Source organism: Equus caballus, chromosome 22 (assembly GCF_041296265.1).
Source record: "Equus caballus isolate H_3958 breed thoroughbred chromosome 22, TB-T2T, whole genome shotgun sequence".
NCBI classification, from domain to species: domain Eukaryota; kingdom Metazoa; phylum Chordata; class Mammalia; order Perissodactyla; family Equidae; genus Equus; species Equus caballus.
Genome location: NC_091705.1, coordinates 34,377,406 through 34,404,637, shown reverse-complemented (window position 1 = coordinate 34,404,637; position 27,232 = coordinate 34,377,406). Strand labels below are relative to the sequence as shown.

At 48.6% G+C, this 27,232-nt stretch overlaps 1 protein-coding gene across 6 annotated transcripts in view; it reads right to left on the bottom strand.

The window, feature by feature from the left end:
* Window positions 1-27,232, bottom strand: part of TOX2 (TOX high mobility group box family member 2) — a 136,757-nt gene that overhangs the window by 35,414 nt on the left and 74,111 nt on the right. For all 6 annotated transcript variants that reach the window (XM_023626605.2, XM_023626604.2, XM_070247840.1 and 3 more), the window contains exon 3: window positions 17,425-17,670. In XM_023626605.2, the coding sequence (XP_023482373.1) occupies window positions 17,425-17,670 (246 nt within the window). The remainder of the gene's footprint in view (window positions 1-17,424; window positions 17,671-27,232) is intronic.

Below are 27,232 nucleotides of genomic sequence, written 5' to 3'. Positions count from 1 at the left end.
TGGAAGAAAGAAGTAAAAGATGTAAAAACACTCCATTTCAAAATCTGTGGGATACAGCCAAAGCCATGCTCAGAAAAAATGTACAGCCATAAACTTTTTATTATTAAACAATAAACAATAAAAGTAAATGAACTAAAGAATCTAAAATGAAAAATTTAAACGTCTACAGAAAGAAAGAGGAAGGGCTTAATAAACATAAAAGAGGAAATGAATAAATTAAGGAAAAAGAAAAGTAACAGAATTGAAACATAACTCTGATGGTTAGTTCTCTGAATAAAATGAATAAAACAAAGTAGATAAACCAATAACACGGATAAACCTCTCATGGAACATGAAAAAGGAGAGAATCACAATATACAACTTTAGGAATATGAATAGGGTCTAATTATAGGTACAAAGACTATGAAATTATAAGATAATACTAAATACAATTCAGTGGTAATGACTGTACAGATCTCAGGGTAACGAACTATTCGTTTTATAAAGACGGTATAACCTGTACAACGGCTCTATAGATGATAGTATAATTTATATTTTGATACAGAAATATGAGAAAGCGATCTTATGAAAACTAGAGCCATTTCACTATAAAAAATGTAAAAGAAAAATCTTAAGTAGTACCTTAAATCCAGCCCCATACTTAAAAATTCATATGTGTATGTATGTATGTTTAACTATGTGCACATACACGCATCCCATAACCAAGCAGAATATATTAATGCTGAGGAATCTACTAATAAAGTTCATCACCTCAATATACCATGGGAGAGAAACTATATGATGACCTCAATAATACTCAATAGGCACTCGATAAACGGGAAAGGTCTTGTTCAACCAGTGAAACAAGAAGAAAAGGCCAAGTATAATTTACAGATAGGTCAGTCCCCTACGTGGGCACAAGCCAAAAGTGGGCAGTGACTTTACTACGCAATATTCCCGGGGGGCTTTGAAAGGGAAGAGAGTGGAAGGATATTCCCCGTGGGTGGAGCTGCGAGCCCTGCCCACCATCATTCATTTGTGTGGAAGGAGAAGTGGCCTGAGGGGAGCCTACACAGTCCATTCTCATCATTCACAGTACTTATGTTCCAAAAAGTTGCCTTGAACACTGAACTAGCGAATACTGAGCCATTTCTCCTAGGGGAAACAAAGGGTGAGGTTCCTGTGAGCCTCTGGTCACAACATTTTCATCAACCGATCAATACATAACCTTGTTTTACGCGTGTTTCTGTTTAAAAACAGGCTATTTGGTATATATTGTTCACGCGTCAACACTGAACTGAAGGCACTATAATTCATGCCGAGGCACAGCACAGCTCTCTTGCTTAGAAGCACTAGCCAGCACTTCGGCACTATACTTGGGGACCATTTCAGACAGTGAAATCAGCCAGAAAAAGCACAAAAATGCAAAAAACGTGGCACTAAATAGACCACGGAAAGGATACTTGCTTATGGATGAGAGCCAAAACGCGAAGGCGGAGTGTCGCCTCGCTCGACCTCAGCTGGGAAGGTGCTCATTGGGTGACTGGAATGTTTTGCTGCTCTGCACATGTCCGCAGATGACCATGAGCATTGATTTTGGGGTTATAAATAAGTTGTAGCTAGCAGACGCACTGGCAAACACAGAAATCCACCGATGAGGAGGATGGACTGCATATAGATTCACAGCAGTGGCCAAGGGCCTGGCTGTCTGGTCAGGGGCCTGGGAGGAAAAGGACTGTGAGCTTGGAGGTAAGCTGGGCCTGGGGTAGAGGTCCGGGGTATGGACGGAGATATGGGAGTGGACACAAGGTGTGATTTTTGAATCACAGTTTGCCAATCAGAGGCATTCACCACGGAAGAAGCCCTGAACTACCACGTGGACAGGAATGGCTCGGCCCATTGCCGTTAGCCAGCCTTCATCACCAGCCACCCCACAACCGGCACTGGGCATGTGAATGGAGTAGCCAAGGTGGCAAAGACGGAGGCTACATATGGGCCCAACGACATGAACTCTCACTTCCCAAGGCAATTTAGCAACCACTGCCTCTGAATGCCCACCCTGTCAGCAGCAGATGCCAATGCTGAGCCCCCCATGGCGCTGTTCCTTGAGGAGACCAACCAGCCCCTGGATGGGCAGCTGACTACACTGGGCCCCTTCCATCGTGGAAGGGCCAGCAGGTCATCCTCTCAAGGACAGATATTCTGGGCATGGTCTGCCTCTCCCATCAGCAGAGCCTCAGCCAGCACCACTCCCTGGGGGCTGAGAGAAAGCCTGGTCCACAGGCATGGAATCCCACAGGGCAGAGTATGCAACCAGAGGCTCTGCTTCACAGGGACAGAAGTGTGGGAATGGGCCCCTATCCCCATGGAATCTACTGGTCATGTCACATATCACACCCGACAGAAGCCACCAGCCGCACAGAATCCAGGGACGGCCTTCTAAGGTGCAGATGAAGTGCTAGCTGGGAGACGACACTCTGGAAGGATGGGCTGCTGTCCTTCAGGATGTGGTGCCTGCACTAAGTCAGAGACCTCCACATGGTTCTGTGAAGAATACCTGTGTACAGGAACCAAGAGGCGGAAGCAGGAGTGGCCCCACTGAGCATCACTCCCAATGGTCCCCCGGGGGATCTTGTGCTCCCTGACCCTGCAATTCTGGGCTCTGTTGGGTTGGAGGACCTGGTCCTCAAAAGGGCTGTGTTCTTGCCAGAGGACACAATAGGTATGGCTGCTGCCAGGGGCCTTGGACTTCTTATGTCTGGGAACCAGCAGGAGAGAGGAGGACTCCCCGTCAGGGTAGGAGGAACTGATGCCGATGAGCAGGAGGAGGGAGGGCTGCTGTGACTCAGTGGGGGCAGAGTGTAATACACATGCAAGCCAGGTGCCCCTCTTGGGGGCTTCCTGCCACCTTCCCCACTGCAACTGTAAATGGACAGGTGCAGAAACTCTGACCTGAGACGAGTATGAGTGCCAAGGACTCAGACCTCCCAGGAGCAAGGAAGACACATAAGCCACCACATCTGCCTTGCTGATAGCCAAGGGAGAGGGGAATTTAACAAGAAAAGCAGGAAAGGATGAGTATGAGTTATAGCCCCAAGATCAAAGGCAGCAATGGGGGCTGTAATTTGTTCCACTAAGTCTCCTTCAGGAAGAGGGGCCCAGGGAACCATGGAGATGCTGCTCCCTCACCTGCATGGAGAAGCAGATCTGTGTGATGGCCGTGGAAATGCACTGCTCAGCTCTCCCGCTTTGCGAGCACCAGTGCTGAGAGCCCAGCTGCTGCTCTTCTGGCCCCATGAATGCGCTCTCACTGAGGCCACCCTTCCCACAGGACACCCTCAGCCAGTGACTGAGCATACCAAGGCTACTGAGGCAGGGCCACCTGGTGAGACATGTGGCTCCTCCAAGGGGTGACGTTGGTTTGAAGACTCCCTATTGGACCGGCCAAACCTTTCTTGGAACTGTGCTGCAGTCCAAGATTCTTCCCTCCCAATCCTCCTGCCTTCCTTTCCTCCTCCCACAGGTGTCAGACCTGCACCATGGTCTGAAATTCCCCCCACCTCCCGCCTTCTCTTTCTCCCTCCTCAACGAATCTCTTACATGTCTAATTCTGTCGAGTGCCGCTTCTTGGTGGACTCCAGCTAATGCAACCAGATCTCTCTTCAGGAGGAAACCACTTATTTGACTTGTATTGAGAAATACACCGATGCCCTAGTCAGGGTGGAGGGTGGACTCCAAAGATGCTGAGTCCAAGCCAAGGGGGCCCTAAACCAACCTCTAAGGACACTGGGTCCTTTTAATAAAGGAGCCTGTGTTCTCTTGAGCTCAGAGGTACATCTGGCTCTGCACGTCTCAGAGGAGATGCTGAGGCTGAGGGAATCACACTGTGAGACAGGACCCAGAGGAGCCGGACACCGACCATGCCATGGGGGCAGGGATAAGTGTGAGGTCACTACACTGTCCGTGTCACCAAAAGGGGACTTGGGAGCAGCATAGACATGTGTAAACTGTCTGTGGTGAGACCCCCATGAGACCCCAGGGACCCGACTTTGTCCACCAATACTTGGGCAGGTAGATTTCTTGGGAGACTAGAAAGGACGCAGAGTTCTCCACGTGGGTTGGCAGGGAAGAAAAACAGAGGCAGCTCACACACAAAGTCCTTGGAGACAAATAATAGACTGTTATGGCTACCATGCTGAGCATTTTATAAGCTTTACAGCATTTAATTTTCCAAACCACCCCGTAAGGTAAGAATTATTAACATATCCATTTTACACATAAAACTAAAGTTCAGAGCGGGTGGGGGTAACTTGCTCAACACGGCAAGCAGCTGGAGGAACTCAGATTTAAACCCAGTCTCTTGAAGTCCGAGGACAGTGATATTAATTCTGGCAAAGGACTGATCCCCTCTCAGTAGGGCCATGGGCACTGGGCCCAGAGACGCAGTGTGAGCATCCAGGTTGAGGGGCCGCAGTGGAGGCCAGTCCCCTATTCCTAGAGGACACTTTTGTCTCTAGTGTCATTGGCTGGCCACTAGTCACTCACACTCTGGACACCTGCGTGGGTGGCAGGCCACGTGCTGGGGAACTAGAGCTTGGTCCCTACCATGTTTGGGAATCATTTTGCAGAGGGTTATGGGAAAATATAGTTCTTATTTACTACGACCAAGGTCACAATGGTGGGGATGTGCAGAGAAGAGGGCACCCAATTTTCTGGCTGCAGTTTATCTGCTTCTTCTGGCAGGGACACAGCAGTAAGAATACATCAAGTTCACAAGGAGATGAAAGCGAGAGGGGAGGATGGGTCTTATGTGCAAAGGCATAGGGGCCTGAGGTCTGGGGTTCTCCAGGGAGGAGAGGAGTGCTGTGGAATGGGGGAGTGACCACCTCAGGCTGACTCTTTGGGCCCAGGATCTCAGGCGGGGACCCCACTCTTTGCTGTCACCCTGTGCCCTTGACCAAGGCCCGGTTCTTCTGGTCCAGCTGCTGCCAGTGCTGCAGACGTCCAGTCTGAGTCTTGCCCAGCTGCTCACACTCTGCCCTCTCCTGCTCTCGGAGAGTGGGCTTCAGTCTCGCCCTTCCCTGGCACACAGGCACGCTCCCCCCAGGCAGTAGGCAGAACCCCGTGACCTCCCCTGCCCGGGGTTTCCTTTCTTTTCCTGATTGCATTTTGTTTCCAATTCTGCATAGGCCCTTCGTGCACAATTACCAGGAGGCCTCACAAGGATGAGACCTTCTACAGTCTGAGGACATGTGGCCTGGAGTCCCTCTCATCACAGGCTGGGGACAGTCCTCTTGCCAGGGCGTCTGCTTCAAGGCCTGAGCCAACAGGAGGCAAGTCAGAACCACAGGCAGAGGTGTGGGTCCACTGGTTTCTCTGGGGAAAAGGTTTGCAACTGTCACCGGTGTGATGAAACCCTCAAGGCAAACAGAAACACAAGTGACAGTTCCACGTGTCCTGAAACCACTGGAGAACTGGGGATGCAGCTGCGGGTGATGGCCACCCCCATTCTGAGCAGGAGCACAGTCCCCTGCAGTGCTGGTTAAACGCAGGCTGAGGGGCTCAGGTGGGGCCTGAGGAGTGCCACTCTAACAAGCCCCGGGTGCCATGACCCAGCCGGCCGGAGGACCTCACCTTAGATGCAGATGCTGCTGGAGCCCCGCTTGGATCAGCTCCTGGAGAGCTGGCTGCCAAGGGCTCACAGCTGCCCATGTTCCAAGAACTGCCCTTGGCCAGCGGGAGCCCCACCCCCACCCCAGCCTGTGACCATGATTGACTCATACCTCACATAGGGGTACTAACGCCAGCAACTCTGTGGTCTCATTCAGGCTTGAAGGCTCCCTGTGGGACCAGGTGGAATGCCTTCTAACACAGATCTGCGTACCATCTGTGATTTCTCATCTACTCCTCACAGCAACCCCACAACAGAGGAAACTGTGGCACAGAGAGGTTAAGTGGCTTGGCTGAGGTCACACAGCTGGTTATACATGCAGCTGTCTGACCCCAGAGCACACCTTCCCAACCGGCTGGGCTCTCCTGATCTGCAATCCTACTGACAACAACCCTTTGCGGGGCCCATTCACGACATGAATGCTTTAGCGACGCTCTCTCCCCGATCCTCTCCACGACTCCTGCGGTCGTGTGGGATTTGTCCATTCAACACAGGAGGCAAGTGAGGCTGGGAGGAAAGTGACTTGCCTCTCACAATCCATTAGTGGTGAAAGGGACAGGACATGAAACCGGGTTTCCTGACTCCATGTCTCTTGATCAGTTTCTGGGGTGACAGGAAAGACTAGCATGAGCCCCACCCCCAGTTCACAGGCCTGAGGTCAGGGGCTGGAGCGAGGGATGCTTCTGTACCATGTTGAGGGCACAAGACACTTGGGCTCAAGGGATCGAGGCTCCCGTCCTGCCTCCACCACTTCCTGGTTGTGTGTCTCTGGACAAGCCACTTGCCCTCTGTGTCTCAGGTATACACCGATAAAATGAGGACTCCATCACCCTCCAGAGTCAACAGGAGGCTTAGATGAGATAAGATGGACTGCCCCATAAGACAGAGAGGCTACAGGGTCCCCACCGGATTACTCACCTGCAGTGATGCAGGCAGCACTCTACAGTTTATGTAGTATCCACACAGTTTTCACTCATTCATCCAGTCAGTCAGCCAGTCATTCAACAAACCCCATTAGACATTGGCTACATCCCACGCACAAAGCTAAGCACCAGGAGTATTTTATTAGCACATGTGACTCTCACAACCACCCGTGGGGTAAACAGCATCAGCTCTATCTTACCTGAAGCTCAGAGAGGGAGAGCAAACCCCCACATCACGCACTAGGGTAGAACAGGGACCCCACAAGCCCAGACGCCATGTTAAGAGCTATCACGTGGACACCAGGCTGCCACCATCACAGCCGGGGCCACAGCCCAACCCAGCTGGTGTGCTGAAACCTCCAAGAGGATGCTCTTCTCCTCGAAACGCTCCTGGCTCCTCGGCCTCGACGTGCATCGACGCTCTCTTCTGGAGCCTTACTATTTAGATGAGTTTTATTTGTCTTGCTGCTTTTTATAAAGACCCTGAGTTCTAAATGGACAAAGCCGTAAGATGAGGGAGAGAACGCATGAGGCTGACTTTTTATTATCCAGCCAGAGCAGGGGGAAAATGACTCCAATAGATCTCAAGTTTTATGTGCTCCAGACACTCTGCGGAGCCAGAGATGGCTTCTCAGCAACGCCGACGGTACATTAAAAGCTCATTTTCCCAAACATGGTACTGAATATGCACTCGGAGGAAAGAGCCATTATCCCGGGTAATATGGAAGCTGCGGCTGACGAATGCTGCTGTGACTTTCCCTGAATTCTCCCTTATGACTCAGAGTGTGTCTCAGAGGAGAGGTTCTCTGCTGAACCTGGCATCTTGCCCAGGCTGGAAGTTAAATGCCTGGCCCTTGCAACTTCGTGGCCAGAGGGTCACAGCTCCAATTAGGAGCCTGGCAGGGGATGAAGAGGACAGGCACCAGAGGGCGCCTAAGCAATCATAAAACATCACCAACTGTTCTGTTTCAGAATCTCAGCAGAAGGGCTGGCGATTGGGTCTGAACAAGGAAGTCCAGGCAGGTATGAGATTTCCTCCTCTCAGGCTTCTGCTGCTGTTCTCTGGCTCCTAAGGCTCAGCCCCAAAGCCACTGCCTCCAGGAAGCCTTCCCTGCTACTCCTCTCCTCTGAGCTCCTCAGTATTTATCTGTTTCTCGTTCCAAGCTCCAAGCTAGCACCTCACACTTCATACTGTGGTTACTTATGAACAAGAAAGGCTTGACTCAGAATCAAATTGATAAAGTGGGTCTCGATCCTGGCTCTCTCCCTCCCTCGCTCATTCATTTATTCATTCCTTCGTTCCTTTGCAGGCTGTACAGGTTAGATACTGACCACACAGGCTGGGGAGTCGGCCTGCCTGGGTTCAAATCTTGACAGTTTCATAGTTGTGTGGCCAAAGGATTTACTTCTCTGTGCCTCTGTTTTCTCACCTGTGAAATGGCAACAATAATAGTACCTCCTTCTCAGGGTAAAAGATGCAATGAGATAACCAATATAAAGGGCTTACATGGGTGCCAAGCGCATAGTAAGTGCTAAATAAATGTGAGCAGATTACAGTTACAGATAATTCATCCACTCATTTAGAAAAAGTTCACCTGGAGGATATGGGGCCGGACAAGGTGTGGTCCTTGCTCTCCAAAGGCCAAGATGAGGAATCTCTGGCCACAGGGAACAGCAGCAGCGCTCCGAGGCACTGGCCATCACCACTCTGTTGGTGGGGATGCTCTGCGTCAGCGAGCTGCCAGCTCCTGCCTGGCACGGGGGTTGTGAGGCTGCAACGAGACAGCCACAGGGAGAGCCAAAAGGATACCCAGCTGAAGTCATGGCTGCTGTTACCTGTCCCCCTGCCCCAGGCTGTGAGCGCCCCAGGGAATCTTTGATCCTCCATGGTGCGGGTACCACCCTGTAGGCAACCCCCATTCACCCACACAGCCTCAAGGGTGCAGAGAGCACTGGGCTGGGAGTCAGAGGCCCAGGGTCAAGTTCCCACTCTACCCTTTTTCTCGCTATGTGACCTTGGACTCTCTCTTCTCCTATTCATTCAGTCAAGAAACAGACATTGAGGGTTATCTGCTCGCCAGGCCCCCTGCCAGATGCTGGCGACCGAGAAAGGCTTAAAGCGCAGACCTGCCTTCAGGCTGTCCCTGGCTGGTAGTGCAGATGGGCATCTGAATGGACAACCATGTATTTCCATGAATTCAGACGGATCTCACCTTTATGTAAATTTTTGATTTACTGTTCATCATGGTTTATTGATTTTTAACTTTGATAAAAATTTTGACTTTTAAAAATACAACATGAAAATATTATTTATCTTGATTACCGAGTGTTTTGGCACTCCCTTATTTTTGTGATTGGGGTGAGTGCCTCATTGCCTCACCCTATTCCCAGGCCAGAGGATCCAGGGAGCCTCAGAGAGAAGAGCACTTCTGAACTGGGTCCTGACACAGGAATAGGAGTTCACTGCCCTGACAAGGGGGAAGAGCCTTCCTAGAAGAAGGAACAGAACGCTGGGTTCTCAAGCAGGGGCGATTCTGTCCCCCAGAGGACATGTGGCAATGACTGGAGACATTTTTTATTTTGATTTTGACTGAGGAGTGCTACTGGAAGCCAGAACTAGTGAGCAGAGGCCAGGAATGCTGCTAGACATCCTACAATGCACAGGACAGTCCCCCACAACTGAGAATTACCCTCTCCAAAATGTCAGTAGTGCAAAGCTGAGAAACCCAATTCTAATAAAGCACAAAGCTGTGAAACACCGTGGCATCAGGCTCCCTATTCCTTGGCCTCTCTAAGCCTCAGTTTCTGCATTTGAAAAATGGGGATAACAATGGTCCCCACTTCAGAGGGTTGTTGGGAGGAGGGAATGGCTCCAAGTCTGTACACCGGAGGTGCTCAATCAGTGTCCATGCTCCCTCCTTTCCTGCTTTGAAAACGCCTCAAACTTCACAGCAAACAGGTCTCAAAAGAGACAGCATCCCGTGTTCCAAAGAAAACTGGGACACGGAAAAGAATACACTTTGTTCTTTTCCGACCTTTCTCTTAGTGAAAACCAGGAGCCGTATCTCTCAACAAACATGAGCCTGTTCGCGTAGAACCAGCCTGCGCGCTGGCTTATCACCGGCCTGAGTTTTAACAGGGAGTGAATTTTTACGACCGAGTTATAAACCTTTGCAAAAACCATTTTTAAACTAAAAAACGCTGACAGGTTCTTAACTACTATAGCTACTAAATTAAGCATGAGGGATGGGGTGGGGGAAAGAAAACAAAAGTGCCCTAAAAAGAGTTGGTGGAGGTAAAATAATGTTCATTAAAAATAGAAAAACAAACACACAAAAAAATCTTTTGTGTTCAACTTCACACTCGTACATCATAATGTTCCAGTAAAAGGCCATTTCCCCCTGAGATAATAAAAGAATTGAATTTTTCCTTATCGGTCATCTATTTTTCTAGCTGAAGCTATTACTCCCGCTCTGGGGTTGCTAGGCAACAAGAAATATTAATAGCAGCTTTTATTAGCTTAGCTTTTGCAGCCGAGTACCAGAATGAGAAAATGGGAAACATAAATGTGTTACATAAATCTTTCAACCTTTCAGAGCTGGTGTTAGTCTCTGTTTTCATAATGATTTATTGAAGTGATGGTTCATTTATGAGAAAAAGGAGTGCAGGATAAGAAAACGGAGCAGTCCCCTGCAGGAGTGTTTGAAAATAAATAATTATAGCAGGGGAGCAAAAGCTGTTTAAAGCCATTTTTCTGAGTTTTATAAAATGTAAAAAGACATATTTCTTTTGCTTACTGCCTCTGCAAAACAAGGTGAGGGAGCTTCATCTGGACTCTGCTGAATACGAGGGACCTCTGGGCCTCCGGTCACCCCCACTTAGGATCCTCAGAAGCCTGTTTGGGAGATCAGCAACCCCATTCCCACCCCCAGAGGGAAATTAGACAAAAACATGGCACCCAGGAAAAGCCCAAGTTGGAGGTACGTACCCCTGCGAACCCCTGGTTTTATGTAGACGGATCCTGCCCCTGGTCATGCAGCCAAGAAAGTTGGGTTTGGGGCCCTTGCTTTCTTGGCAAGCCATGGAACTGTCACCCTGCTGTTGTTCTCAAGCTCTGAGCCCTGACTGAGGTTCTGGTGTAATTAATATGCCCTCTCCCCGCCCACCCCCAAGATGGGGCCCTCTACCTACCCCCAGTGACGTCACCTCAGCCTCTGCCTGCCTTTCCCAACCTCTACCTTTTGGATGAGCCCCACGGGTAAGCCAGCCTGACCACTGCCCCAGCAGAGCTGATCCCTAGCAGGTCAGGCTGGACAAATGTAGATTCAAGGCTGAAGCGACCCAAACCCCAACAGCAAAATGAATAGATTAATAAATAGAGTAGTTTACATTTATTAAATGCCTACTGCATGCCGGGTACTGGGCTGAGTACTTTACTACACTGCTCATTGAATCTTCATAAGTTCCTATGAGCCAAGTAACATAACCTCCGTTTTACAGATGAAAAAACTGAGGCTCAGGGGCAATTAATTCCTTGCTCTAGGTCATAGGGTGGAGGTTAACAAATGGCAGAGCTGGGTTTTGAACTTAGGTTGGCCTAACCCAGAGCCCGTGCTCCTAACTACTGGCTGATGCTCTACGTCAAGAAAACACACACACACACAAAAGCCTTATCACAATAGATTACCAAAAGGGCCACAAATTCGTGCCCCCCTGCATCCACACCACTTCTGCAACATGGCTCTGCCACTTCTCCCTTCAAGAGGTGGGGTCTCTTTCTGGGCTTGGCCATGTGACCTGCTCTGGCCAATGGGACATTAGCAAATGTGAGGCAGGCAGAGGTCTTTTCAGCGGTTGCACACTGGGTCTACCCTTTCTTGATGCTCTTGGGAACCCTGTGACCATCCCCATGTAAACAAGGCCAGGCCACCATGTGATGAGAGACCTGTGGCCAAGCGATCCCCACTGACCCCAGCTGACATCGGGCCAGCTGCTGAGCTGCGAACAAGGCCGTTCTAGACCATGCAGCCCCAGCCAAGCTGTAAGCTGACCCCGGAAATCCAGCCAAGCCAGTCCACATCAAAAGAACTCACCCACAGAATCATGATAAATAGTTAAAGTTCCATTTTTGCTTTAAGTCACTAAGTGTTGGGATGGTTTGTTACACAGTAAAAACTGACTGATACAATCATAAAAACAAAAACAAAACAAAAATTATGCATTAAGAGCAATAAAATGAATAGGTTGGACTGAGGGGTCTCTACTGCCTCCTGTGGCTCCAAAGTCCAGAGGACCAAGGGTTGGGGGTCTTTGGTCCCTTTCACTCAGACTCCGGAGGGGATCCCCTGCATCCCCACTTGTGAGACTCAAATAGAGGTGCACCAAGTCTTCCGGGTGGAGGAGTGATAAGTCAGGGAAGGGAGAAGGGGAGAGAGAGGAGATTGGAGGGGAAGAGGAGAGAAGAGGAAGAGAAGGGGGTAGGTGTTAGGGGGGATATTAAGGACCTTCCAGAGTCAATACACAGGCCCTGCCCCTAAGCTCTGAGCCCTGCCCCCAGGCTCTAGGCCCTCACCCAGGGCTGTGGCTCTCTCATGGGACCATCTCTAAAGCAAGGGGGCGAGGTGGTAACTAATGTACTGCCCAGCCCCCTCCCCAATAGCCTGCCCCAGAACACTAGCCCGGAAAGACCCTTCACTTGGCATGGGGGTCCCTGGACCACAGCCCCTTGCCCTGTCCTTGTGGGGAGAAGGACCAGTCCTGGCCAGGTGCTTTGAGACAAAGACCTAGAGCATCTAGACTAAGTGCTACCAGTGAGCACTCAGGATTCTGATCCAAGCTGATAAGATTTGAGCCCACCAGGCCGGTGGCATGTTGTGGTGGTGGCAGTGCAGGGTCTATCAAAATTCAAACCCACATACTTGTCCAGTGTGTCATAGCTGATAAAGCAATCATTCCTATTTGTGAGTTCACCAGAGCTGGAATCCCAGTCACCATCCCATAGACGGGAAAACGGAAGCTGGGAGGCAAGTGACTTGTCCAAGGTCCCGGAGAAAGCAAGCAAAGAGTTGATGCTGGAGGAGCACGCTTGAACGACAGCTGTGTACCATCCCTGCGCTAACTGAGGCCTAGGCTAGACCACACAGCTCCAGGGACCCACAGGGCTCAGCTTGGGGAAACCTCATATTTCCCGAATCACCAGAGCCCATGGCTGGTGCGGGGAGAGCTTTGCCAGAACTCATCTCCCATCGGGCCCCGTGTCCACCTGCCCCAGGCTCTCCCAGCAGTTTGTCTGGTCTCACAGGAGGTGCAGGTTCACTGAGAACTTCTCTGGGAGCATCACGCTGTCTCCCTTCCCAGGATACTTCCTCTCCAGGGTAAGCCAGGACCATAAGCTCGAACATTTCCCAAGGACGACTCCAAAATAAATTATTTCAGACTTAACAGAGGCTGCTTAATACATTCCACTCTTCTAGTTTCTTTGGATATTTTAGAAACTGATTTATACATACAATATCTCTCTCAAAATGAGACAATCAACACAGGATAAAATTATTGAGTTATGAAAATAGGGGTCAGATGGAGGTGCAGTGCTTTAAATTAGACCAGCAAAATATATCTTTCATACTAAATTGACTCTTTTTGTCTTGGAAATGAATGTTTAATCAGTTAAGACGATGAAGTCGAGGGAGAAGCCTTAAGCATATTTAATTTTGTGAAAGGACCCTATTCCAATACCGCACATGATTCCTGCCAGCAGCCATACCCTTAAAGCAGAAGGGCCAACTCCCACGCATGTCAGGAGGTGGCATGGGGCAGGGCAGGGGACCAGAAGGAATCAGTGGCCTCTGAGATGAGAGCCAAGGGGGCTTGGCATTAATGAGGTGGCTGCCAAACGCCTTGGCCTCACCCACCTCTCCAGGGATGACATCCTTTTCTCATCTCAGCCTATGCAAACAGCATCTGTGGCATCCTGGCCATCAGAGCATCCTCTGTGCCACTTGTCGCCCTGCAGCCCAGCTGCTCTGTCCCTTGTGCACCTGCTAAAACTGAGAGGTCCTGGCTTACCCTGGAGAGGAAGTATCCTGGGAAGGGAGACAGTGTGATGCTCCCAGAGAAGTTCTCAGTGAACCTGCACCTCCTGTGAGACCAGAGAAACTGCTGGGAGAGCCTGGGGCAGGTGGTAGGAGATTGGATTGGGGACAAAACTGGGCTTGAATTCTGGTTTTGCTGCTTAATAGCTGTGTGACATTCATTCATTCATTCATGAAGTACTTATAGAACCTACTATGTATCAGGTCATCACTTCCTTTAGGAAGCGATCACGCCATAGCTGAGCCAGGTGCATCCTCTAGGCACACACAGCACTACACACTGATCCTATCAGAGCATTTACTACATTTTCAGAAATGGGCTCTTCACCTGTCTCTCCACCTGCACCAGGAGTTTCTCAAGGGCATCTCACAGATCCAGGGCTCAGAACGATGCCTGGTACCTAGCAGGCTCTCAACAAAGGATGCTGTACAGCTGATCACCGAGGTAGGTTGAAAAATGGCCCCTTAAAGATCTCAGGTCCGAAGCCCTGGAACCTGAAAATGTTACTGTATTGGAGGGAAAAGTGTCTTTGCAGGTGTGATTAAGGCTTTGAGATGGGGAGATGATCCTGGATTATCCCTAACGGCCACCACGAGCATCCTTATAAGAAAAGCAGAGGGGCAGAAGGCAATGTGAAGACAGGCAGAGACTGGAGTGATGCGGCCACAAGCCAAGGACGGCTGGCAACCACAAGAAGCTAGAAGCAAGAAGCCAGAAACAGATTCTTCCCCAAGCTTCTGGAGGAAGATCGCTCCTCCTGACACTCCTGACACTTGATCTCAGCCCAGTGATACTGATTTCAACTTCTGGCCTCCAGAGCTGTGACAGAATCAATGTCTGGGTGTTTTAAGCCACCAAGTTTGTGCCAATTTCATAGATCAGCCACAGGAAACTATACCATCACCTACCTGGCCTGCGCCTCCATTTCCTCATGACGGTAACACCTGCCTTGCGCGGTTCTCGGGAGCATTACAAGAGAAAGCGTTTGTAAGGCCCTCTGCATGATGCTGGACACCTCGCAGGTGCTGACACAATTCCAGCATCAGCCACAGAGCGCGCACGTCCACACGCAGACACACCCCTGCATCCTGCAGCTCAGACAAATTTAAAACGTTTTATCTTTAAGGGCACCTTGTCTGTCTTCGCCAGATAGTCCTACTAGATGGACATGCACTTACCCAGTTTCCCAGTTGGTCTAGCAGCCCTCCCCTGGGTCAAATGGTTTGGCTTATCCTTCATTACATAACATGGGAATATAAAATGCAGCGAACCTTTGAAAACTCTGACTAATGGAAGAAGGAAAGCTACCTGAATTTGTGAAGCATCTTTAACATGAGCTAGCCTTAAAGAAATCTGGAAAATGGCTGCAAAGTGCCTATTTGGACTGAGCCCAACAAAAGCATTTCCTAGAAGGAGCGATCAGGGGGTCGTCGCCGATAAACAGATAACGTCCTTTGTAACTATCAGAGCTACTGTAACCAGCTGCCCTACGAAGGTACCTGAGAGAAGGGGTATCTGTAGTCTGTTCCTTTAGGTAAACGAGACTTATAGGAAAACACTGCCGTTTGGTTACAGTGGGAATTCATTTCTATTGCTAATAATAATAATAGCAAATATTCCCTGATTGTTTATTATCTGCCAGACATTTGCTAAGGCTTTAGATACAGTATCTCAGATATACTTTACTGCAGTCTGGAGGTGGGTACTATTATGACTGCAAGACAAGGGAACTGAAGCTCGAGAGGTGGAGCCAGGATCTAAGGCAGGTCCCTGGGACCCCAGAGCCACGCACAAACCACTACCCCACACTGTCTCCATTAACCGCCAGCACGGCAGGCCAGTGACGCTGTGGCCCGGAACTGCACCATATGCACCCTGCACTCACGACCCTCCCCAGAGGCATCAGCGGGGCCCTGCCCTTGCTTGTGGTACCATAAACCCCGAACCGGGACAGTCTGGAGCAGTGAAGTTTTTGTTAGGAAATCAGCCAGGAAAGCAGCTAAGGTATGAGCATGCTAACGAAGTGGCATTAAAACCACACGGCTGTGAAATCTTCGGGTGTCTCAGAGCAGAGGAAGCTCAGGATCTGCATTATTGATGGGCCCAAAAGGAATGTATTCCTCGAGAAACGCGACATCAATTCCCACCGAGCACTTCAGTCAGACCCCGAACATTATAAAACGTGGAGCTTGAATTGGCTTCCTTCCTCCTCCCTCCCTTCTCTCCTTTTACTTCTCACTCAGCTTCAAATAAAAAAAAATGTGATGTGGCTTACAAAAAACACATAGAGTATGCCAGCTTTTTTTAAGCAAGGAAATTTGGTGGTAATGAGAGTAAACAATAAACAAGTGAAATACAGTCAAGATTGTTAGGATATAAACTGTATGCCCAAGGTCCCAGGCATCTGCTAGAATTGGGCCACCAATTTGGCTGTGGCCTCTGAGCAGCCTCTGCAGAGGTAAATAGGATCCACCCAACCCCATGCGATTCTGAGAGGAAATCAATTAAGCAGCCGCTCCTTCCCTGCCACAGGTGTGTGTATTTGTGACCCAAACTGACAAAATCAAGGAGTGCTTCCTCCTGGACACAAGGGTTGGTCCAGCTATGCTCCATCACGGTCCTCCCTGGAAGATCCAAACTGCCACCCGTGAGAGATGCCAGGGAAGATGTTGGCTGCCAGTAGCCATGATGCCTGCTATGTGTAAATGGGGATGGGATGCGGCCCTAATAACACTCCTGGAGTTCCTGGATCTAACCATGCCTGAAACCCTTTGTCCATCCTTGGATATTTCAGTCTTTTTTGCTTAAGCTAGTTTTAGTTTGGTTCCTGTCACTTAGGAATGAATGTAAGAGTTGTGATTAGTATATAATACTAAGTATCAATGAAATAGCAAGAATAAACACAAGTCATAGTCATTCAGGAGAAGTACTAGAATTCCCTTAAGGAGATTTTCTTATTATACAAAAAATCTCTACTGACTTTCTACAGGTCTTGATTGTTCAATCAGCCATTCATGCTAGAAAACCATACATTTCCTTAGCATGGGATTCAGGACCCTTACGATCCAGGCCCTGCTAATCTCCCCTCTCCCTCCTTAGCTTCAGGTCCTTTCTCTCCAGCCCAATAAAAGGAATAAACCACATGCTGCTCCCAAACACAACATGAGCCCTCTTGCCTCCTGTTTTTGTACATGCTGTTTTAAGATACAATATTTTAAAAATAACATGATTCCATTTATATGAAAGATCCAGAATAGGCAAATATATAGAGGCAGAAAGTAGATTAGTGGTTGCCTAGGGCAGGGGGTTGTGCAGGGCACTGGGAATGATGGCGAAAGGGTGCAGGGTTTCTTTTGGGGTAACGAAAATGTTCTAAAATAGATTGTGTTGATGGTCACACAACTCTGTGAATATATTAAAAACCACTGAGTTGTACATTTTCAATGAGTGAACTGTATGGTATGTGAAGTATATCTCAAAGCCAGTAAACTTTTTTTAAAAGACGAGATTACACTATTAAAAAAATAATAAAACAAATAATACCAAGATATTATAAACAGAGCTCCAGAAGTAAGTCGTGTGAAGACATAAATTTCCCTCCGCGCCTACCCCCCATATTCTGCAGACCCCCATGGAAGCCACCGACTGAGCCTGGACTCTGCACAGAAGCAGAGGGTCCTCATCAAGGCACTGGCATCCTGAGCCCCCCCAGCCCCCCCCCATCACCAGTGGGAACCGTGGTGGGGGACAGGGACTCACCGTGGGCAGCTGGCCTGACAGCAGGTGGCTGTCCTGGGCCAGCATGTTCGATACCATGATAGCGGGGAGGTCCATGGCCTGGTAGGAGTAGGCAGGGAGCAGTCCGTTGGGCGCGAGGCCGTGGCACAGCGAGTGGTAGCCGGCTTCGTGGTCCCCCAGGTGCAGGAGGGATGGCTCGGGGAGGTTGGGAGGTGTTATCGGGGGGATCTCATAGTCTTCGTTGCTCTCGTTCTGGCTGTTGTAGGTCTAAAACATCAAAAGGGCAGGTTGTCGGGGGTCAGTGTCTTACAACTGCAGAAGATACGAGACCAATAGTATCAACAACCACGATAACAAGCCCCTCGGCAAAGGAGAGAAGAGATGATCATCTGCAAAGCAGACAGTCCAGATGACCTGACTCCTGTCCCACCCCCAATACAGGGGGGTCTCTCCCACTACAGGGTCTGGATGCAAAACCCTGCCCTCCTGCAGAGTAGGGACAGCTCCTGTTCACCTGTTCTCTGTTTTCCCACCAGATCTGGCCACTGCAGCCCACCATGAATCCATCTTTCCACACCCACTCATTTTACAGATGGGAGAACTCAGGTCCAAGAGACAAGCCACCCAGGCAAGGTCAGGAGAAGAGCTGGGAGTGGAGACGAAGAGTCCCAACTCGCTGCCTGGTGGTTTTCCAGGGCAGCTGGACAACTTTCTCTCATCAGTTCCCAACGCCCGGCCAAGCGGGTCCTCTCTTGGTCTTTCTTGTCTTGGTAAATAGTACAAACATTTCCCCAGGAGCACAAGCTAGGAGCCATACTGGACACCTTCCTTTCCAATCCTTATTTGTTCATTTTCCCCACCTCACTGCACCGGCCAGGAAGCTCCAGGACAATGTTGCATAGAAATGGTGAGCGTGGGCACCCTTGCTTTTTTCCTTATCTTAAATATCCCAATATTTTACCACTAAGCAAGACATCTGCCATAGGTTCTTACAGGCATTTCATAGCAGGTGGAGGGCATTCCTAGTTTGTCAAAAAGGTGTTTATTTTTTTTTTAATTATGCATGGATTTTTAATTTTATTGAACTCTTTCCCCCAGCATCTACTGAAAGGCTCAAATGACTTCAATTCAGTTAATATGGTAAATTACTTCACTTGGTTTTTCTAATGTTAAAATAATTTTGCATTTCTGGAATAAACCCAACTTGGTCATGATGTATTATTCTCCTTATGCACTGGTGGATTTTCTTTGCTGATATTTTGTTTAGGATTTTTGCACCTAGTTCATGAGCAGGATTGGGCTATGATTTTCCCTTCTCACACTGCCCTTGTGAGGCTTTGGCATCAAGCTTATGTGAACCTGGGGAATCATTCTTTACCTTCTACACTCTGCAAGAGATTAGACCCAGAAGAAAAGAGGTGTGTGGACCGGAAGAGTTAGAAAGAGGTCTCCCTCCCCCACAATTTACACCATCTCCAAAGAAAGGCAACACTTTCACGTCTGTGACACGGATCCTTGGAATCTGGGTCCTTATATCCTTAGAGGCAGCACCAAGTCATGGCCAAGGTGAGAACCTGGGCACCAAGAAACAGGTTTGGTCCGACCTTGTTACTGATGAGTTTGAGAAAGTAACCCCTCGCTCTATATTGTGAGGATCAAAAGCACATTTTCTTACACAGGACACTGATCCAACGTTTACTGTTACCTTGAATAAGAATCCTCATGACTAGTTACGGGCCACCCACTTCATGCTGGGTGTTTCATATGTGCATGACACTTAACTCATTTTTTTTCTCCACGATTTCCTAGTGTATAACATAGAACTGGTAAGTGTCCCTAATACCCCAGGTGTGTCTATAGTCGTGACCTCCTATGTCCCTCTAATTACAAATGTGTGTCTGATATGTTCTGGGATGTCTCCCTAACTCCCCACATATGTCTACACTGACCCGGGATGTCTCTTAAGTCCCCAGTGGTGTCTACCCTGTTGTGGGTTGTCTCCCTAATTCCCTAGATGAGTCTACGTTGACATGGATGTCTCCCTAATTCCCCAGGTAGGTCTACCCTGAACTATTTCTTCCTGGGTTTATTAAGATATAACTGACTTATAACTCATATCTAATTCTTAAAAGAATCCTGTATTCATCCCCATTTGACAGATCAGAAAGTCAAGGTCTGGAGGCTTCGCCCAGGTTACAACACTAGGAGGTAACCGGGTCTGATCCACATCTTCTCCTGCTGCTGTGACAGCAGCAACCTCTTCAAGGAGCCTCTGTCCACTCTGCTCCCAGCGCCCTTCCACAAATAAATACATTCCGAACACTCCTGCTTAAAAATTAGTACCTGTCTACGAAAAAAAAAAAAAAAGAGAGAGAGAAAGAAAACCAAACATCTTAACATGGCACCTAAGGGTGATGGAAATGCTTTTCAGATTGTATTTTAATGCATTTTGGTGCATATATGTGGGTGTTAATGTAATTTCACCCTTAAGTGCATCTCTTTCAAGACAACACACCCATGTGTCAAACGATAAAACTGTAGTTACCGATATGAATGGTGCACGATTTGGTGAAGGGAGACTGCTGTAGGGGAGCACAGAGAGGGGAAATGGGAGGAGTACCCCCAAGTAATCAGAAATGAGTGGAGGAGAGAAAGTGCTCTGTGCCCCTCTATGCCTGGAACCTGGCCAGTAAAACCCCCACCCTGATGTGAACCCAACCATCCGCCCCCTCTGCACCTGACCAAGAGAGCTGAGCACGGCTCTGGCCAAATGCCACCAGAAATCACGCTCATCAGCTCTGTGGGGTCTTCCATGCCCCTGGAAACCACTCCCTCCCAGCTCGTTAGTTTCCATGATGACTCTCTCCAGCCCCATCTTCTCTCCTCAGTCCTTTAGCTCCCTCTCTGCTCCTTCACCCTTTTCAGATGACCAGTTGCCTACTTCACAAGGAAAACAGAAAAATAGCTCCAACCACATCCTGAAACCAGGACCACAAACCTGCCCATTCAGCACTAACTTGCTTCCTGTTTTGGGGCCAGAAGAGCCATCCCTCCTTCTTCCTAAGGCCACTTTCCCTGCCTGCGTATGGAATGGTCCTATCCCCCCTTCCCTTCTTCTCCTGTCCCAAGGACCTCAGCCAACCCGCTAACCATTCTGATGCCTGGCTCCTCGGCCTCCCCCCTCTGCTGGACGATTCCCAAGAGCACAGAAACATGCTCAACTCTCTTGAGTCTTACACGCTTCCCCCATCCCTCTCCAGCTACCGCTATCTCTTCTTCTTCAGGTCACACTCATGTTCCTGAAAAGGCTGTCCTCACCCAGTGGCCCTCTTTCTCATCTCCCATTCTTACTCCACAGGCCACTGCAACCTGCCTCCTCCGTATGCAATGGGCCCTCACCAACCAGTGGCCTCCATGGCACCACATCCAATCAGCTTCTTTTAAATCGCATCCCACTTGTCCCCTCAGCGATGTTAGCCCAGTTGATCTCTTTCCTTCATCTTGAAAACACCCCTCCTTCAGCATCCAGGACGGCATGCTGTCCTCGTGTTCTGCCCACCTTCTCACTTCTGCTTCTCCCTTCCAATGCCACCTCCTCCTCCTCTCCCCAACCTTTCGTGTTGGAGTTTCTCGGACTCAGTCCTGAGCTCTCCTCTCTTCCTGCCCTACACTCTCTCCCCAGGGGAAGCTGACCCAGTGTCAGTTTCAGCTCCCATCTAGATGCCACATTTCCCCCTCCAATCTTGGTCACTCACTGGAGCTCCAGATCTGAGCATCTAAACGTCCCTCAATATTCCCACTTGATGTCTCACGAGCATCTCAAAGTCAACACGCGCAAAGGTGCTATCACGTCGCCCCTTCCCCCACCTGGCACCTGCGTCTCCCTCACTGGGTCCTCCACACAGTTAATAAAGCCACAAACTTAGGGCTCACCCTTGGTCACCCCTCAAACCCAATGAAACTCTTCTTAATATGTTTTAAACCTGTCCATTTCTCTCCATTCCCGCTGCCACTGTCTTGGAGCAGGCCACTACCACTTCTCACCAGGACAACGGCAACAGCCTCCTTACTGGTCTCCCACAGCCCACTCCTGCCCCCGCGCAATCCATTTCCCTCCTGGAGCCAGTGGGGTCTCCAGAAAGGGGATCATCTCATCACGTCACTCCCATGCTGATGATGCTTTGACGGCTCCCCATGGTCCTTAGGATAAAGTCTACAGTCCCAAACTGGACTGCGGCCCTTAAGTCCTTGCGGGGCCTGGCCCGCACCACCCCTGTAGCCACCGTTATCCTTCCTGCCTCCAGACCTCACATACGATGTGCCCCTCTGCTAGAAAGCTTTGCCCACCACACGCTGTCCCCTCATCTGGCTCATTCTCACTCATCCCTCAGCAATAGGTTTTGTTTAAATGACTTCCCTGAGACCCTCTAGACTAGGCCCGGGTGCCCTACAGTTCTTAGAAGCACTCATCAAACTTGCAGCTAACTAACTTCTTGTGTTATTATTTGTTTAATGCTTAATGTGCATTCTGCCAGGACAGCCCTTGTAGGTTCTGTGTTCCAGAACCTGGCATAAACTAAGAGCTCAAAATAATTAGTTGAATGGATGAATGAGCCAGGTCCTAGAGTAGACGCCACAACCACACATCTCACTCAATCTTGGTGACCACCCTGGAGGCAGGTGTTACTGTCCCCATTGTATAGGAGGCAGCACGATGCTGTGGTTAAGAGCCAGAGGGCCTGGGTTTGCATCCTGGCTCTGCCATGTACTAGCTGTGTGACTCTGGGCATATTACTTAACCTCTCTGTGCCTCAGTTTCTTCATCTGGGAAAAGAGGGTAATAACATACTACAAAGTTGCTGTAAAGAGTAAATGAATCAACACGTGCAAACTGCTCAGGACACTGCCTGGCACACAGCCATCCCCCCTCTCAGTGTCTGTTGTTATTGCTGTCATCGTTGTCCCTGCCTGGAGTTTCAGAGACATTAAGGGACTTCCCCGAGGACAAAGAGCAAGTATACAGCAGCTCACGAGCTCAGCATCCTTGCTCGTTTTTCCCACTGTGAATGTTCCGAACTCCCCACACCGCAGGTCTGCTGTGATGTCTGTCTTCAGCCTGACCACCGAGATGGGCTGGGGGCTGATGGCCTTTGGGTGGGACTCAGCCACAGGCACCATATCATCCCAGAAAGCAGAGTCCCAGGGAGCCTTCCCCGGTCCCCTGCCCATCCTACAGCAAGCCTCCCGCCCCTCACTCCCCCTCCACAGCCCCTTGTATGTGCTCCCCACAGTATCACTACCACCTGCAATTATTTTTGACTCTTTGCTGACCTTTTGCTTGTGTCTCCTCCCCAGACCACAGGCCCCATGAGGGCAGGGTTAAGGCTGTCTTCTCACCAGTGCCTGGCACACAGTGGGTGCTCAGTTAGAATGGGATGAATGAGCACATGAGATGGGGGAAGGTGCCAGGCTCTAAGTTTAGACTCGCCTAGGTGTTTCCATGTCTGTCCCTCCCGACAGACTGTAAGTCCCTCAGTCACCTATTGTTCACGTCTCTTGACCGCCACCTTGCTGCCCGTTGCCCAGAACTCAGAACTGGGGGTGCTGACACATAGCATGTGAGCATGTGCCCAATGAATGCTAAATGATACACAAGTCCATTTCCTTCCTTTAAAAACCAAAGCTCAACACACTGGAACCGGCCCAATCGACCAGAAGCCTTTTGCAAAAATAAGCATATGCTGTATCAAAATATTGCAATAACACGATTATGACAATTCATTTAAAGAGGCAATTAGCACACTTCAAAATAACTAAACATGCAAACGTGTAAGTACCTCCTCCAAAGGCAATCAAACCCTAAACGCACAACACCTCAATACCAACCCATCCTGCTACTGATGCATGCAGTGAGCACCGACTGTATGCCAGCCGCTGGACCCAGCTCGTCCACACATGTTCTCCATTTAATCTGTTCTTCAAAGAACAGATTCTTCAAAGAACAGTTCTGCAAAGAAGTGACTATTCTCTCCATTTTGCAGATGAAAACAAGGCTTAAGTAAGCATTAGTAAGTCTTGGTTGGGATTGAAACCCAGCACTCTGAATCCAGCATTTTCCCACACTGAGTCAGAGGCCTCTTCAAGATTCCTATTTCTCACTTCCCCTAACTCAGAGAAGGGCCACTCATGGTGCCTAATTTGCTCTGTACCACCAGCATCCTCATAAGAACTTAGAAAGAGATGCCAAAGTGTAAGAGCTCTAGAAGTTAAAAATAGTAGCAAAAGCTTACGGGCAAACTTCTGGAAAGAGCTGTCTTTTCCTTTCCACCCATTCTTTCTCAAACCCACTCCAATTATATTTTCATCCCACCATCCACCAAAACTGCTTGGGAAGGTCACCAATAACCTCTGTTTACTAAAGCCAATGGTCAGATCTCAGTCTTCCCCTGACCACCTTGACCATCTCGGCAGCATCTGACACAACTGGTCACTCCCTCCTCCTGGGAGTAAATTTCTTCACCTGCTTCTGGGACATCATAGATGTTGATCTTCCTGCATCACAGGCAGTTTCATCTCCATGTCCTTTGCTGGTTCCCATTCTTTTCCCCAACCTATGAACAATGACATGTCACCAAGCTCAGATTCTAGACTTCAAATATACTCACTCCCCTCACTCACCACTTTGGTGATCTCATCCGGACTCGTGGCTTTACAAACCATCTCTATGCTGCTAACTCCCCAGCTCATACCTCCAGCCCGAACCTCTCCCCTGACCTGCAGACTCATACAGCCCACCATTATTTGACACCCTTGTTTGGACTGTAACAGACATCTCAAATTTAAAACGTCCAAAGAGAATCCGTCCATCCGTGGTCTTCCCCATCTCAGTTAAAGAAGTCCGTCCTTCCAGTTACTCAGGCCAAAAACTCTTGGTACTACGTTTGACTCGTCTCATTCTCTCACATCCTACACCAAATCTGTCAGGAAATCCTATTGGCTCCACCCTCAGAATAGGTATAAGATGTGCCCACACCCAGCATCCTCTCTATCCTGGATGACTGTGCCAGTCTCCCACCTGGCTTCCTTGCCTTCACCCTTGCTGTGATCTGTTCTCACTCAGGGGCCACAATTATCCTGTTAAAGTGTAAGATCATGCCACTCCTCTGCTCACCTCCCTCCAGTGGTCCCCTTCTCACTCAGAGTAGGAACAGGGTCCTCACAATGACTACATGGTCTAGCTCCCGCACTTCCACCTCCATCCCTTTTACCTCCCTGACATCACCTCCTACTCTTCTCCTTGTTCGTGCCACTCTGGCCATACTGGGCATGCTTCTGCCTCAGAGCCTTTGCACTGGCTGTTCCCTCTCTCTAGAGCACACTTCTCTCCAGTATTCACACAGCTCATTCCTTCGCCCCTCAGGTCTTTACTCCAACATCCCCTTCTCCATAACGTCTACCCTGACTGCTCAATTTAAAACTGCAAACCATCAACCACGCTCGTTTGTTTGTTTGTTTTTATCACTTAGCACCTTCTAACATCTCACATATTTTATCAATTTATTACTTATTAATTTATTTATGACATAATAGAATGTCAGCCCCATAAGGGAGGAGATTTTCATCTGTTTTGTTTATTGCTCTCTCTCCAGTTTCTTCAACAACACCTGGCATGTAATGACTGCTCAAAAAGTGCTGAATGAATCAATGAACAAACCACTCATCAATGCCAGTAGAAACAGTGGTAAGAAAATGGATGGCAGCCCATGAAGACCCCCCTTCAGGAGAGGGCTTGCTTGCCCTTGGCTCTGACCCAAGGGTAGGACACAGGTTGTCTCAATGAGTCCAGCATTCCTCCCTTCCCAGAACCAGGGCATGAAAATCATAACTGACTGCCCCTTGCAGGGAGGGAGGTGGGGGGAGGGCAGGGCACTGAGGCAAACGGCAGGGCTAGGAGGTGAGGGTTTACCAACATGAGAGAAGGGAGAGCCCCCCCACCATAGAGAGCTGTTCTCAGGCTGCTGGAGTCCCCCGTCCCTCAATCCCTCCAAGTGTGCTTCTCTTTCCAAATCAGCTCAGGAATGGGAACTGAGAGCACAGCACGGCCGGGGTAGAAGGGGCATCCGGAAGGAGGCTGTCAGGTTCTTCACGCACCGGTTCCAGGAAGGGAAGAATGTTGGGCGGATTCAAGCAACCTGCGGCTTGCCCTTGGATCAGAGAATGGTAAGCCTCTTCCTGGAATTCCTAGGGAAGGGTCTTCATAAAACAGTGAAGGCAGCAGCTCCTTGAGGCAGGGGACTGAACAGGCAAAGGGGTGGCCTCTGGGCCTCGAGGAGGAGGTGGAGAGGAAGCAGTCTAAGAACAGCCAACGGACCAGAAGCCCGTTGTGGTGATAAGCTTATGATCTACCAAATTATCCGAATAAACTCATTCACTTACAGCAAGAAAATAAAATGACAGACGAATCTGAAAATTCACCCATAGGAAGGAAAAATGTATACTGTATTCTTTTAAATAATACCTTCTGAAACAAAGACTCAAAGCTAGAACCTAGAGAATGAAAAGTGAACCCAAGAAAGGGATTCTAGAAAGAGTGATGAGCAGGAAAACTACTACATTTATATTAATTCAGAATAGTGATTGGGGAGGGGCTGCAGGATTTAATGTGTCTTATAAGGGTTCCTAAAGTAGAAGGGGATAGGACTATAAAATTAATAATGATCACAAACTAAACATCTAGAGGATTTCAGCTAAAAGCTGTGTCTTCCTTAAAGGAGGAAATTACAGATACCGATTAGTTATTTATATTGTAAGGAAAATATGTTTAAATATATTTGTTATAACTTCTTAACATTTGTTGAGGTAAAATTTACATGACAAAATTAACCATTTTAAAATGAACAATTCAGTGGCATTTAGTACATTCACAATGTTTTACAATCACTATAACTAATTCCAAAACATTTTCATCATCCCAAAAGGAAACCCCATACCCATTAAGCAGTTTCTCCCTATCCCACTGGCCTCCCCATCCCTGGTACCCACCAATCTGCATCCTGTCTCTATGGATTTACCTGTTCTGGATATTCGAATATAAATGGAACAGTATAGTATATGACCTTTTGTGTCTGCCTTCTTTCACTTAGCGTAATGTGTTTGAGGTTCAGCCACATTGTAGCATGTATCAGTAGTTAATTTCTTTTCATGGCTAAATAATATTCCATTGTACGTACATACATGACTTGTTTATCCATTCATCCATTGATGGACATCTCGGTTGTTTCCGTCTTTTTGCTATTGTGAATAGTACTGCCATGAACATTCATGTACATATATTTGAGTTCCTGTTTTCACTTCTTTTGGATACATATCTAGGAGTGAGAATTGCTGGGTCATATGGTAACTCTTTAACTTTTTGAGGAGCTACCAAACTGTCTTCCACGGTGGCTCCACATTTTACATGCTCACCAGCAATGTATGGGGGTTCCAATTTCTCCACATCCTTGCTGCCAACACTTATGTTTCACTGTTTTTACTACAGCCATCCTAGTGGGTGTGAAGTGGTATCCTATTGTAGTTTTGATTTGCATTTCCCTAATGACTAATGTTGTTGAGCATCTTTTCATGTGCTTCTTGTCCATTTGCTTATCTTCTTTGGAGAACTGTCTATTCAAGTTGTTTGCCCATTTTTTAATTGGGTTGTTCATGTTTTTGTTGTTGTGTTGTAAGAGTTTTTTATATATTCTAGGGGCTGGCCCCATGGCCGAGTGGTTAAGTTCACGTGCTCTGCTTTGGCAGCCCAGGGTTTTGCGGGTTCAGATCCTGGACACAG